The 12580-nt window shown below is 53.3% G+C and overlaps 2 protein-coding genes across 3 annotated transcripts in view; one reads left to right on the forward strand and one right to left on the reverse strand.

The window, feature by feature from the left end:
* Positions 1-225: 225 nt before the first annotated feature.
* On the forward strand, positions 226-2195 carry QRFP (pyroglutamylated RFamide peptide). Its single transcript, XM_009569600.2, has 2 exons — positions 226-321; positions 1803-2195. Exons 1-2 carry the CDS (start codon positions 247-249, stop codon positions 2193-2195), a joined length of 468 nt encoding a protein of 155 aa, XP_009567895.2. The 5' UTR covers positions 226-246.
* A 5290-nt stretch (positions 2196-7485) lies between these two features.
* Positions 7486-12580, reverse strand: part of ABL1 (ABL proto-oncogene 1, non-receptor tyrosine kinase) — an 80386-nt gene continuing 75291 nt past the window's right edge. For both annotated transcript variants that reach the window (XM_009569473.2, XM_009569475.2), the window contains exon 11: positions 7486-11154. In XM_009569473.2, coding sequence (XP_009567768.2) covers positions 9455-11154 — 1700 coding nt within the window. In that variant the 3' untranslated portion in view covers positions 7486-9454. The remainder of the gene's footprint in view (positions 11155-12580) is intronic.

The raw sequence follows: 12580 nt of genomic DNA on the forward strand, positions 1-12580 counted from the left end.
AGGCCACCTCCAGCACGATGGCGCACCCCGCCTCTCCTCCAAAGGAGGCAGCAAATGAAGGAGATGCGCTAATCAGCGGTGGTACCATTGTGCTCCCATTGTGGTGGCTTGGCCAACCCCCAGCCCCCCGTCTCCCTCCCCACTGGGATCGCAGCCTCTGCTCCGTGCAGCCACAGCCCTGCGAGACGGTCACGCACTCGAGGGGTGACACGGCAATTAGTGCCGGTGGGTATTTAACAGCGAGATATGGGCTGGCCAGCTCAGTCTGGGCACACGGTGACGCAGCGCAGGGCCGGGGTGGACATCGGCCAAGGCGGAGAGGTGAGTCGCTGGCAGCCGTGTGTCTCCGTCTTCCCCTGCATGCTTGTTTTGCGCCCTGCTGCCCCAGGGAACACAGCCAGCGAGGAGGAGAAGGCTGGTGGGAGGCAGCAGGACGAGCTGGGCAGGGCACCCACCTGCACCCCCAGAATGGGCAGGGAAGGTGCTCCCTGCTCTGGCTGTGCAATTTGGCTCCATGGGTGCAAAAGGGGAGAGCGCAGCGCAGCAGCAAGTGTGAATGAGGCAGGGAGCACCCCAAAGCGAAGCCGGCGGGCAAGGGGGTTGTTGGGGAGAGCGGGCAGGGGCTGGGGCTCAGCTGGAGCGAGGAACACCCACGGCAGCCCCCGTGCAAGCACAGGGGAGCCACCCTGGCCCCGGTCACCAGCAGTGACTTTCAAGGCAAAATCTGCAGCAAAAAGAGAATAATAAAAAAATCCACTTATCCTTTCTGAGCCTTTGTAGAAGGAGGAAAGGGCGGCAGAGCAGCCCTGTCCATGCTCAAGGTCACCCCGAGCGCCTGCGGCACTGCCGCACATGGCCCAGGACCACGCTCCCTCCCGCTCTTGCTCAGCAGACCCTGCTGCCGGAGAGGCACTTTCAAGCCCCATAAAGCAGAGGGATGTGGAGCACCTTCCTCTGCACTCACATTAGGCAGGCACTGCAGGTAGGACCTGCGGGTGGGGAAGATAAGGCCGGCTCAGGTGAATGCACTTAAGTCCTCCCTGCAGTGCTTCTAAGAGGAGCAGACGGCTCTGGAGCCCATCAGCCTGCCCAGCTAATAGCCCACTCTGCCACCCCTGCCGGAGCAGAGCCCGGCTCCGCGCTCTGAACCAGGGAGGAGCGGGAAGGCTGTAATTTGTGAGCTTGGAAAGGCTAAAGATTAAGGGGAGCAGGTCTGGAGGAGGCAGAGGGAGCTGAGCTCCCCCCGCAGCATCAGCTGCAGGAGGATGGTGGGTGCTGGGGGGGGGTCCTCACAGGCTGTGGGGGTGGCAGGGCTGGTTTGTGGGTGCTGGAAGGGGTTCTCGCAGGACAAATGGGCAGCAAGGCTGGTTTGTGGGTGCTGGAGGGGGTTCTCCCAGGACATACAGGTGGCAGGGCAGGTTTGTGGGTGCTGGAGGGGGTTCACGCAGGACATATGGGCGGCAAGGCTGGTTTGTGGGTGTTCAAGGGGTTTCTCGCAGGACATACAGGCGGCAGGGCAGGTTTGTGGGTGCTGGAGGGGGTTCTTGCAGGACATACAGGTGGTGGGACTGGTTTGTGGGTGCTGGAGGGGGTTCTCGCAGGACATACGGGTGGTGGGACTGGTTTGTGGGTGCTGGAGGGGGTTCTCGCAGGACATACGGGCGGCAGGGCTGGTTTGTGGGTGCCACAGCAGGGATGGGGGATGCATGTTAGCCAAGCGCAGCCCTTGCTGCTGCTTTAGCCACTGCCGGAGGGTGCTCTGGGTTTACAGACCTGTCTTTCCCTTTCTGTGCTTCCCCCAGATGAGAGCACCCTACTCGCTGTCCTGCCTCTTCCTCCTGAGCCTGGGGGCCTGTGTCCCTCCCAGCGAGTGGCAGGAGCCGGGAGACCCCAGGGAAGGGACCCTGATGGAGCCCAGTTGGCAAGCGGCAGCGGTGGCCGAGGACTCGGGTGCCTGCTGGAGGGCAGGAGCGAAGCAGAGGCAGAGCGAGGAGCTGAGCGCCCTGCTGGGCATCATCCGGGAGCTGCGGGGCGATGGCAAGGAGGGCAGCGGGCAGAGGCTGGGCAGGCAGCGGGGCTCCGAGCTGCTGCCCGTGGGAGGGGAGAAGCGCAGCGGCACGTTGGGGAACTTGGCCGAGGAGCTCAATGGCTACAACAGGAAAAAAGGGGGCTTCACCTTCCGCTTTGGGAGATGAGAGCCTGGACTCGATTCCTCACCTCCTGCAGGTCACCTCGTCCCATCCTTCCCTTCCATCTCACCTAGGTTTGCTCGGACAAAAGGGTATTGGGGGGGTTTTGCAGCTGGAATGGCCTCGGGGAGGGGACACACCGCATTTTCCTCACTTGCAGCCCTGCTCCAGATCTCGCATCCTTGTTCCCAGCCAGTGCAATAGGAGAAGAGGAGCATGCCTTAAAAAGAAGCTACCACGTCCCTTCCCTGGTCACACGCAGCGCTTGTGGGGGCACGGGGAAAGGGTCCTGTGCCGGTGTGCAGTGGTGCAGGGCAGGCAGAGAGCAGGGATGTCACAGCAGCACAGGCAGAGCCGCCAGGGCCAGGCTGGGGGGCTGCAGGGTTATAGTGGGACAGTCCTGGTGGGGACTGCCTGTAGCTGCCAGCCAGGGCAGGGTTGTGGGCGAGAAGCAGAGCCCTCAGAGCTCTCCACACAGTCACAGAGTTGCTGCTCTCCTGCTCCTTAAGGGAGAGCCCCTCCAGCAGCAAATTCTGCTTAGTGTCAAGATGCCGCTTACAACAGCCGCCTCCTGCCTGCAAACAGGACAGAGCGGTGGGGTTTGAGAAAACCTTGTCTGTAGTAATCCCTGACATCACCAGTCCTGCTGCAGTCCCACCGCACCGCTCAAGCCCCAACCCCAAAACCCATCCTCAGGTGCCACCGGAGTCCTCGCCAGGGTGAGATGGTGACCTGACCCTCAGCATCCTCGTCACGTCACCCCAGCACTCGCCTGAAAACCCAGCCCTTCCCGACCCATTCCTGGCCTCATCCCACCTATTCCCAGCTGTAGCCACTGCACAAACTTGGGTGCAGAGGGGCTGAAACAAGGACTCCTGCCCCTATCCTGGGTCACCAATGGGTCCTCCTGTCCCCTCTGCTATCAACAGCGCGGCTCGGGGAGTCACTGACCCCAAAAGCCAGCACAGCCACAAAGGACAAACCCCACTCCTTCGGGCAGATTTAGCTCTGCCGATGCCAACACTGACGCCTGACTTTGTGCCTGCCACTGCAGGCAGCGATATTAGTAATCAGAGGTCTAACTACCTGGCTCGCAGGCGCTAGCGGCAAGTTAGACACCTAATGACATCTAACATTTCATTGCAGGCTCAAAAATGAAGCAGGGCAATTATTTGCAAGTGCTAAATTGTACCCTCAAAATCAAAGACCATGGCAGGACTTGGCTGAAGGGGGTCAGGGCATAAAAATCAGGCTTTGAGAGGTGCATTGTGATATCCATCAAGCAGACAGCCCGCTTAATAGAGCGCTGCCAGGGCTGGTGTGAGCTGTTCTCACAGCAGGAGCAGTGGGTAAGCGATGCCGGGGTGGAGGGGAGCTGGGACAGCAGGAAAACAGCAGCCGAGGGGGCGGCAGGAGTGATGGAAGCTTGAGGGCACGCTCCTCTGGGGAGATGGGTCACAGCCCCGCCGGCGCAGAACAGGAAGGACTCTGGATTTGCAGCGATACAGATGATGCCAGGAATCGGCCCTCGCATGAGCACAGCGCTGGCTGCGAAGGAGAGGAAAGGCATTTTCCTTCCCCTGCCTCTCTGCTGCGGTATCCATCTCACACCATCGGGACCACAGCAGCCCAACGAAGGCGGTGGCACTCGGGGTGGCTGAGCCCACGCGGCGTTCCCCACCAGGCACCTCCAAACCCCCCCTCCGATCCCTCTCGACTCCCACCCACCGCCAACGGCCGCCGGTTCGGGGGATGCAGGTGCAGCGCTCACATCGCACAGCGGAGACGGGAGCTTTATCGACGTTTCTATGGCAACATCTCTTTTTTCTTTTCCTTTCTTTTGAGTGTTCAAACCATCAATAAATACGCACTGATCAATTTTACCCTGTGCTGGAATGGGGAGGGGAGGGAGAAAGGATTTTGGAGCAGCGCTGGGGTAGCGAGGGCCGGTGAACCCCTGTCTTTGCCAAACTGGATCCTTGCAGGGAGAAGCGGCACCGTCTGCTGCGGGAGGGAAAGGAGACCTGCTGAGCGATGCTGGGGCCGGGGGGGATGATGCCTGGGCTCCTGCTCTCAAGTCAGGGAGAGGAAAAGGGTCAGAGCAGCATGATAAAACCTGACATATAACGAGGCTTTGATTGGAGCACAATAACCTTCTGTATAACCTATTTAGCTGTAAAAGCCAGCGCTTCCCACTGTGCTTACCTGGCAGGTGGGACAGAGCTGAGCTCAGCCCGCGCACCCACAGGGCTCCTCGATGGGCGATGCCATCCCCCTCCTCACCCACAGGGAGGAAAGAGGCTCCTGGCAGGCTGTGATGAAGAGTGGGCAGGCAAACGGCCGTGGCAGCTCCAGAGCATCCTTCTTGCATTAGGATGGCTGATGAGCCAGGGAGAAGGCAGCGCTCCCTTCTCTTTGTTATTGCTCCTTGGTGAGTGAGGCTGGAGGAGGAGAACGAGGGAAAAGTGAATGGAAAATAACTGCCTGGAGACCAGGGGTATTGTCTGGGAGGAAAGAGGGGGGAACACACCAGGAACGACCCCCGGGAGGCTGGAAAGCCCTTCCCTGTGTGGTGGACATGGTGTCCCTCACGCCCGGTCCCAGTTCCCTTAATGGGCAGCTCCAGGTAGACCCCAAACTTCCAACACCTTTGAGAGCTGCGCCTGCACGCCGAACTGCACGGAGCTGGATTCAGAGCGGACTGCAGACGAGGCAGGGTGACCTGCCTGCCGTGATGCCAGCCTGCAAAGGGACAGTGTCAAATTGTCATTGTATTCCTCTACACTCGGCCAGCAAGGACCAGTGCCGACACCTGCTGCCAACTTCACCGCTGCTAGCACCCTCTATTAAACACCCCGTTATCTTTCCTTACCAGGGTACCACCCTCATCCTTGTCCTGGCCCCATTGCTGCTCATCCGCTCCGTTCCCCCAGGCTGCTCCTCACCCTTCCTCCGCCCCGAGCAGACCTGCAGCACCACAAACACACACAACGGGAACAGCAAATCTCAGAAAGCCAAGTGGATCCTCTGTAGAGAAACAGCCCGACAGAATCACATCCGAGGGACTGATGAAGAGGGTAATGCATTATAAGCGGGTCATTCAGCTCCGTGGCTTTGGGAACACGGGTAGGACTGTTACCAGCAGACTGGACGTTAGGACAAACGCATAACCATCAACAGGGGGGTGATTGCTGGGAAAACAGTCCAGCACAGCCTAGTTTGCAGGTAAATTTCCAGCCGAGCTGGATCGACAGTGGAAAAAACACCCAACAGTGCTCCAATCCCAGGGAGGACAAGTTCCGAGCCCGACCTGAACAATCTATTGACTTGCAGGGCTGCCCCTAACCCCACGGCATCAGCGCTGATGGGAGAAAGAGGATGATCCAGGAACATCCAACCCGCCCAGGGCAGGGCTCACTCTCCGACCAGGAGCTTTGCTGCCAGCCCACTTTTCCATGCAGGTGTGATGCCAGGAACCCTCTTTTCAGAGGTGACACAGAGCTTAGGTGTTTTTTCCTCTCTTCTCAGTCGTGAAAGGATTAATGTCAAACAAGGAAGAGGCTGTCAGTTGGCCTCCGTCATCCCTGGGGGCAGCCAGCGCTGCAACGCACCTGAGTGCCGCTGCTCCAGCAGCATCGCTGCGAGACAGGCTGCCATCAGCATCGCTGCGAGACAGGCTGCCACGCCAGCCTACCTTTAATGTTCCTTTTCCAGAAAGAAACGAAGTGAGTGTAAAAACCCGGCCGCATTTTACATCTTGTGACAGGCAACTTCGCAACAAAAGGCAAGATGACATTAAAGGAAAATTTAAAAAGAGTGAACATGGTAATTTCAAAGACATGAAAACCAAAACAAAAACACAAACACAGCTATTTTCCCCCCAGAGCACTCTCACTTTCAAGCTCAATAGCCTTGAAAATTGAAGCAATCAAACTGTTAAATGCATCGATCTGTTAAATCAACTCCTACTGTACTCAGCTAAATTTAGCCTTTAATCCCTTTTCTTTCACTCCCAGCACTGCAGATCCCAGGGCTTTTCCCCAGCCAGGTCAGCCAGCCTCCGCCTTCCCACGACACAACGGACTGGCCCCAAAGACAGCAGAGATGGAGATAACCAGGAGTGATTGCATCATCTGATTGCATTCAGGGACAGGTGCAGCTTCTCCATCTTCCTTCAGCCCACAGCTGTTCACCAGACTCAAGTCTTTGCGCTAGAGACGTACACAAAGAGCAGCCTGGTCGCTGATTTTTGTCAAGCGTCGTCATCACAAACCCACCAGGAACCCCTTCTAGCTCTGCACATCCATCCACCGGACACCACCACCTCGCTGAAGGTTAGTCTGTGCCTTGCCAAGTGCAGGCCATTAATTACACTTATACTTGCCAACAGCATCCTCCTGCTCCTCTTTTCATCTTCTTCACGCTCATTGTGAAGCAGCCCGATGCAACCACTGCCACACCAGAGCAGGTTTCCAACGAGCCTTGTTCTCATAGCTCATGAGGGAGCAGTTCCCCACACCAGGAGAGATTCCAGGAGGGACTTGCTGAGGGGATTAGAAATTGGATGAACTGGCTTATAACTCTAAAAGACCATGAAGCAACTATGTGACCTCAGGCACACCATCTGCCTTTGTTTTCTTCTCATCCTTTTCTGCTTTTTACGTCTTCACCTATCCAGGCTGCTTCATACCTGGATACATCCCTCCCTCAAGACTTGCTGGGAAGGCTGAACATAGTCCAAAATCGGAAAATATAGACTTCTGGAAACATTATTTTTTTAGACAGAAAACCTGTGAGGTGAACACTGAAGCCATAAGGCGTGGCAGCATCTCCAGGGAGAGGAGCAGGAAGCTCTTTGTTTTGGTTCTGTGTTCAGAATCACGCTGGTGTTGCCTCAGCCAGCGCACAACTAGAAATGAGGGAGGGAGCAGCCGGAACCGGCTGAGAAGAAACTCACAGGTTGTTTCATAGCAGAGATGTAAAAAACAACAGCAGCTGAATTACAGAACGCAAACAATTAACGAGGAGAAATGTTGAAAGTCAAATCTGATTTAAAATTCATTGAAGATGACAGCAAAACTTCAAAAGAGGAGATGACACAGAGTTTATTCTGTGCATCTTTTTTCTCTCCTGCCTTTCCAGAGCTAGATCTGCATGCGAAAAGGTGCTGCTGCCTGGCTCTGACAGCCCCCCCATCAACCACCCAAACAGGGAACCCCTCTTTTTTGGACACGGAGTCTAAGAAGACGTAACTGGGTTTGAAAAACCTCGCTAAGACAAACACGGGTTTTCCTCAACATTGATTTATTTTTAAATATACTACGCAAGAGAGACTGGAATAAAAAATAAATCAAAAAAAATGAAAGATAGAGAAAGAGAGGAGGAAGTATCGAAAGCCGTGTACAGAAACAATCTGTATCGGACCAAATTACAGGGGAAACAACCCCCTTAAGTATCACAGAGATGAAGGACAGAGCTATGTACACACTGTAAAAAAGACAAGTCTACAAAAGTGTGTAATAACAAGATACAAATGTATAATATAGTGGCACAATATGTTATCAAAGTAAAAACAGTACCTCCAGGAAAGAGACAGTCCAAGGGTTGGGTTTTTTTTTTTTCTTTTCCTTACATTTTTAAAGGCAGCTGGTGGCAGAAGTGTGTATTTTCTTTTGAACGTCTGTCATGGCTGTTTGTGAGGGCGAGAAGTGGCGTGAACACACAAGAGTGAACTACTAGAAATCATATACAAAATAAACAGTTCCAAAGAGAACAGAATAAAATACAATTGAAGGCAATTAGTGTTAAAGATACACGAGAGGAGTCACAAGAGTTACAGGGGAACAGGACATGGAAAATGCTTCTTTTCTCTTGTTTGGAACTGTTAAGAGGAGTTAAATTGCACTGTTAATAGCCCTAAACCTTGTTCTTTCACTATAGTCACAAGTCACAGTTAGTTCCCAGTTGTGTTGCGTTAGTTGGGAAGGTCAAAGGACCTTGGAAAGGAAGGCCAGGAGTCCTGCTGTCAGCGTTTTGTGGCAGTTTCCTCAGGAGTTGCACCCAAGAGAAGTGTCTGCAGTCTTCACAGATCCTTACTTGATGCTGGATGGAACCACATTGGCATGAAGGTAGCGACGGTTTTTACCCCAGGGTACTGGCATATGAGCTCTGCACGGGGAGTCAGCACCGGCATGGAACGGGAGGCACCACAGCCCTGTCAAAGCACAGGAGGGCAGAAGCCAGGCCCATCTCCACTCACAGAACAAAAAGCTGGATTTTCAACAACAGAAACATCAGTTCTCGCTCCTTTGCTATGTGCAAGCTCAGCTGAAACAAGTGCTGGCAGCACCAAGGTGTCTCTGAACTCATCCTAAGCCGTCTCCTTCCACCTGTCTGTGAGGGAGCGATGCCTTGCTCAGCTCCAGCCCGCTGCTCCCAGACCTGCTCTGCAACCCCCCGCCCCAAAACCTCAGCCAGATGGATGTTAGGTATCACGAGAGAGCGACAGCAGTGTCCTCCTTCAGACCTTCTCCAGCCCTTTTTGGCTACCAAGGGAGGTCTGCAAACACGCTCCTGTGCCACTGCATCAGCAGGTGCTGCCTGCAGCGCTTTGAACCCAAGCGATTCATTCAGGCTCACCAACACTGAGAAATCGCTGTAAACACAGAAAGGAAGGCCAAGCAGGTAGAATCAGAAGAAGAATTTGGGTAAACATCACTTGTAGCATTCTGTCATTAAAAACCCCTTACATTAACAAGCACCAAATCAGGTAAATGTCAGACTCGGACAGGAACACGTGCTGCAGCTCTCCCAGGAAACACCATGGGTGTATTGCTATTCAAACACTCATCCTTGTGTAGAGTGGGGCAGAGGAGGGGGATGAAAATGCAGTAGGAAGTCCTCTGAGGAGGATGGCATCTCAGTGCCCAACAGTCTGGCTTTAGTTCTAATGGTCCATCCAGAACAATAAAATATTAATAAGAAGGCATGGTGTGACATCAGCATTTAGACTCGTAGTCCACAAGGCAAGAACTCCACAGATAAGGACGATTGCGAGTATATGAAACACAGGGGATCTGAGTTAAGAGGGTGGAAAGTGCCTCTTGAACACAGCCCTGCCCTTTGGAGCTGGGGCATCCGTTCAGTCTGTGTCTTTTGCACAGCCCTAACCCGAACGCCTCCGTCCTTTCTCAGTCCACACGTTACTCTCTCCACAGTCGGCTTTGGCCCATTGTGATATATTTTTCTTTTTAACCTGGCTTCTGCTACCTCTGAACGATGTCGCTGATTTCTTTCACTGAACTGAGAAGTTTGCTAAAGTCCTGGGTGGCTGCAGGACCACTGCCAGCTGTGGCCGGGCAGATCTGAAGCTCCCGTAGGTTATTCTCCAGCTTATTGATGGCCTCCCGAAAGGCAAATTTATTCCTCATCTGCTGAATGGAGTCCACATAGCTCACACAGAAGGTGTAGAGGTTTTTGCCGGCCTCCAGGACAGCGCTGTGGCTTGCCATTTGCTCAGAGTTCTTGCTGATGGCGATCCGTAGAGCCTCAGTGCTTTCCAACACCACTCCTTTAGTGATAGTGCCACTGGCAATCCTCTCTGGGGGCTGCCTGGTCTTCCGCAGCGAGACCCTGGTAGAAATGAGAGGGATGAAGGCTGTAGATGATGGTTGGTCCCCACCTGGGGCAGAGGGTACAGATGAGGAAGAGGCAGCTGGGGTTGCTGTGCTCATCAGCAGTTTCGCAGAGGACTGTGGCTTTGGTACAGAGGGGATCCCTAGCTTTTTCACACCTTCTCCTGACTGGTTTGGCTTGACAGCGTCACTGCTCGCAGCATCTCCAACCTGAGTCAACTGTTTGGATTTCGGCCCAGACACCACATCTGCTGCTGCTTCATGGCTGGGACTGTGAGATACTTTCCCAGCCTTGCCAACAGAGGATGAAGACAGTGGAAGCGGAGGGGCCGGTTTCAGCTTGGACAACTTCCCTTTGTCCTTCCCTACCGACTCTGAGGTCTGCTTGAGCCTCCTCAGTCGTGGCTCCTCAGAGGAAGCCTTGCTGGCACCCGCAAACCCAGCAGGGTTGGGCTTGGCAGCAGAACCTTGGTCCATCGTCACAGTGGTACCTAAGGCACTGGATTTGACTCCATCGTCCTTGTGGAGCACACTGGAGGAAGGAGAGGCAGCAGGTTGCCTACGGCCAAGTTTTGGCGTCAGAGTGGGAGGGCTGGAGCCAGGGCTGGACTCTGCATCTTTGAACACATCATCAGTGGTCTCTTCATTTTTCTTAAGCAGCCGTAGAGGAGGGGTCACTGTTCCCCTGACGGCAACGTCAGTCTTGGCCTCGTTTGCCCTCTTCCGAGGCAGTGCAGGCTTTTCACTTTTGTGTCCCCCAAAAGTGGAGGAATCAAACTGGCGTCCCGTGGACTGCAAGTCCCGAGGCAGAGTCACAGATTTCCACTCTGTGTCCTTTGCTCCGTGGGGCACACAGGAGGCTGAGCAGGACCGTAAGAAACGCTTGCTAGAGTTAGAACTACTCTCCTCTTCACCAGCCACCCCCCGACTGCTGCTCATTGTGCTGGACTTCTTTCGTAAATGGGGCGATAAAAATCCAGAGTTCCCAGCGACAACCCCATTGGTGACACCAGCCCCGTTGCTTGGGCTCTGAAACTTGGAGGGGTCGGCTGCGTCTGGGGGGGGCGCAGGGAAAGCTCCATTGCCACCATCTCTGCACTCCTCCTCCCCACCCACCCTGCGGTCTGAGTGGCCGTCCATTTCTCTGAAGGAACTGCTCCGTTTCGGAGGGGTCGGGGCAGTTTTCTTCTTTTTCTTGATAAGAGCACTGAAGAGGTTATGCTTTTTGTCTTTCGGAAGCAACCTCTCATCTTCATTCAAACCGCTCTCCAGGGCCACCCTCTCCTTCCGAGGGAGCAAGGGAGAAATAGCAGGTTCATGATCCAGAGGGTCTGCAAGGGAAAACAAAGAGTCTACTGAGCATTGTTTCAACAGCCAGAATAATTGTATTTCCTCCACAATCAAACTACAGCAACACCTCTAAAAGGTGGAGGTTCCGTAAAGACAGACAACTTCAGACAAGTAAAGCCGGTACAGCCACACACATCTCTAGACAAAACATGGTTCCTAATCCTTCATACTTTCACTTCCAAGGTGGCCTCTACAAGACTTTGCCACTATACTACTTTCCCTGTAGGCTTCCTGTTTAAAGAGTGACATACAAACACAAAATATTTAGGTTCAGAATCCCACCCTCACATCAGGAGACTTGTCTGAACTTCACACTGTGAAGAAGATAAAATATTAAGAGGCATCTTCTTTAGTTGCTATGCTGTCACTCTCTTTCGAACAGCTGACCCTCTGAATTAATAAGAGATCTCTGTAACCCACCACCAGCCCCACTCTCCTTGTTCATTTAGTTTCCGAACTCCTAACCTCTTTTCTGATGTCATCCTTCGTGGGGAATGGAAATGACTTTTTCACGAGCAGAAATCAAGACGCCCTTTGGCAGCTGAACGCCTCGAGTCAAACCGTCGTGAAGTTGGCCAGCTTTGTACGATAATGGAAGGAAGCAGTGGTAACAACCTCCTTTGGCAGCACTGCTCCAGCAGGAAATGATGGGGTGACCCTTTCTCCACTTACAAGAGGTATTTAAAAATGAATAGTGCTTTATAATAAATTTATACAGAGTCCTGAAGGTCTCTGTATTTGAGTGACAGGGGGGCTCATTCCCAGGCCCAGCACTCAGATGGCATTCTAATTCAAAGCAGGAATGCCTTCAGGGCAGCATATACATTTACAGCTCCAGTAGGCAGTAATAAGGGAGATGAAGCAGAGTCTTTGGGGAAAAGGAAGATGCTTCTTAGTCACATACTGGCGATCATCATGCTATGGGCAGGATTTTGGCAGAGGAAGGGATTTTGGTTGAGGAGACAGAATTTGATAGTTGCGTACTTTGAGAAGACAGCACACTTCCACAGGACCATGTGCTGTTACACTATTCCCACACAACAACTTCTGGGGACCTGGACAACCAGAAGAGCTCTCACAGCACAGGGCCTCTCTGTGTCTGGACACAACAGAGCTGCGCAGATCCAGAGACAACCACCAGCTTGCACTGAGGAGTGGCTTCCAGTTGTTGGCCTTGCTATAGAAACACTTGATAATTGCAGGGGAAACAGCAATATAGCTTTAATGTGAAATATTTTCAATAAAGAGTGAAATGATTCCCACCATAATGTTAAAATCATATTATTCCTGCTGCACTTGAATCTCTCAAAGCCCTTAAGTATTTAAATGAAGTTATTTTACTTCAAAGCTAGTAATACCAGGCAATTATATTTCCTATATATGGTAAATAACCTCCCTTCCTAACTC

The sequence above is a fragment of the Cuculus canorus genome, chromosome 19 (assembly GCF_017976375.1).
Source record: "Cuculus canorus isolate bCucCan1 chromosome 19, bCucCan1.pri, whole genome shotgun sequence".
Classification (NCBI taxonomy): Eukaryota; Metazoa; Chordata; class Aves; order Cuculiformes; family Cuculidae; genus Cuculus; species Cuculus canorus.

Coding starts and splice junctions, on each gene's coding strand:
- QRFP (XM_009569600.2), top strand. CDS start 247: ATGGGCTGGCCAGCTCAGTCTGGGCACACGGTGACGCAGCGCAGGGCC. Junction 322..1,802: donor ACATCGGCCAAGGCGGAGAG/GTGAGTCGCTGG, acceptor TGCTTCCCCCAG/ATGAGAGCACCCTACTCGCT.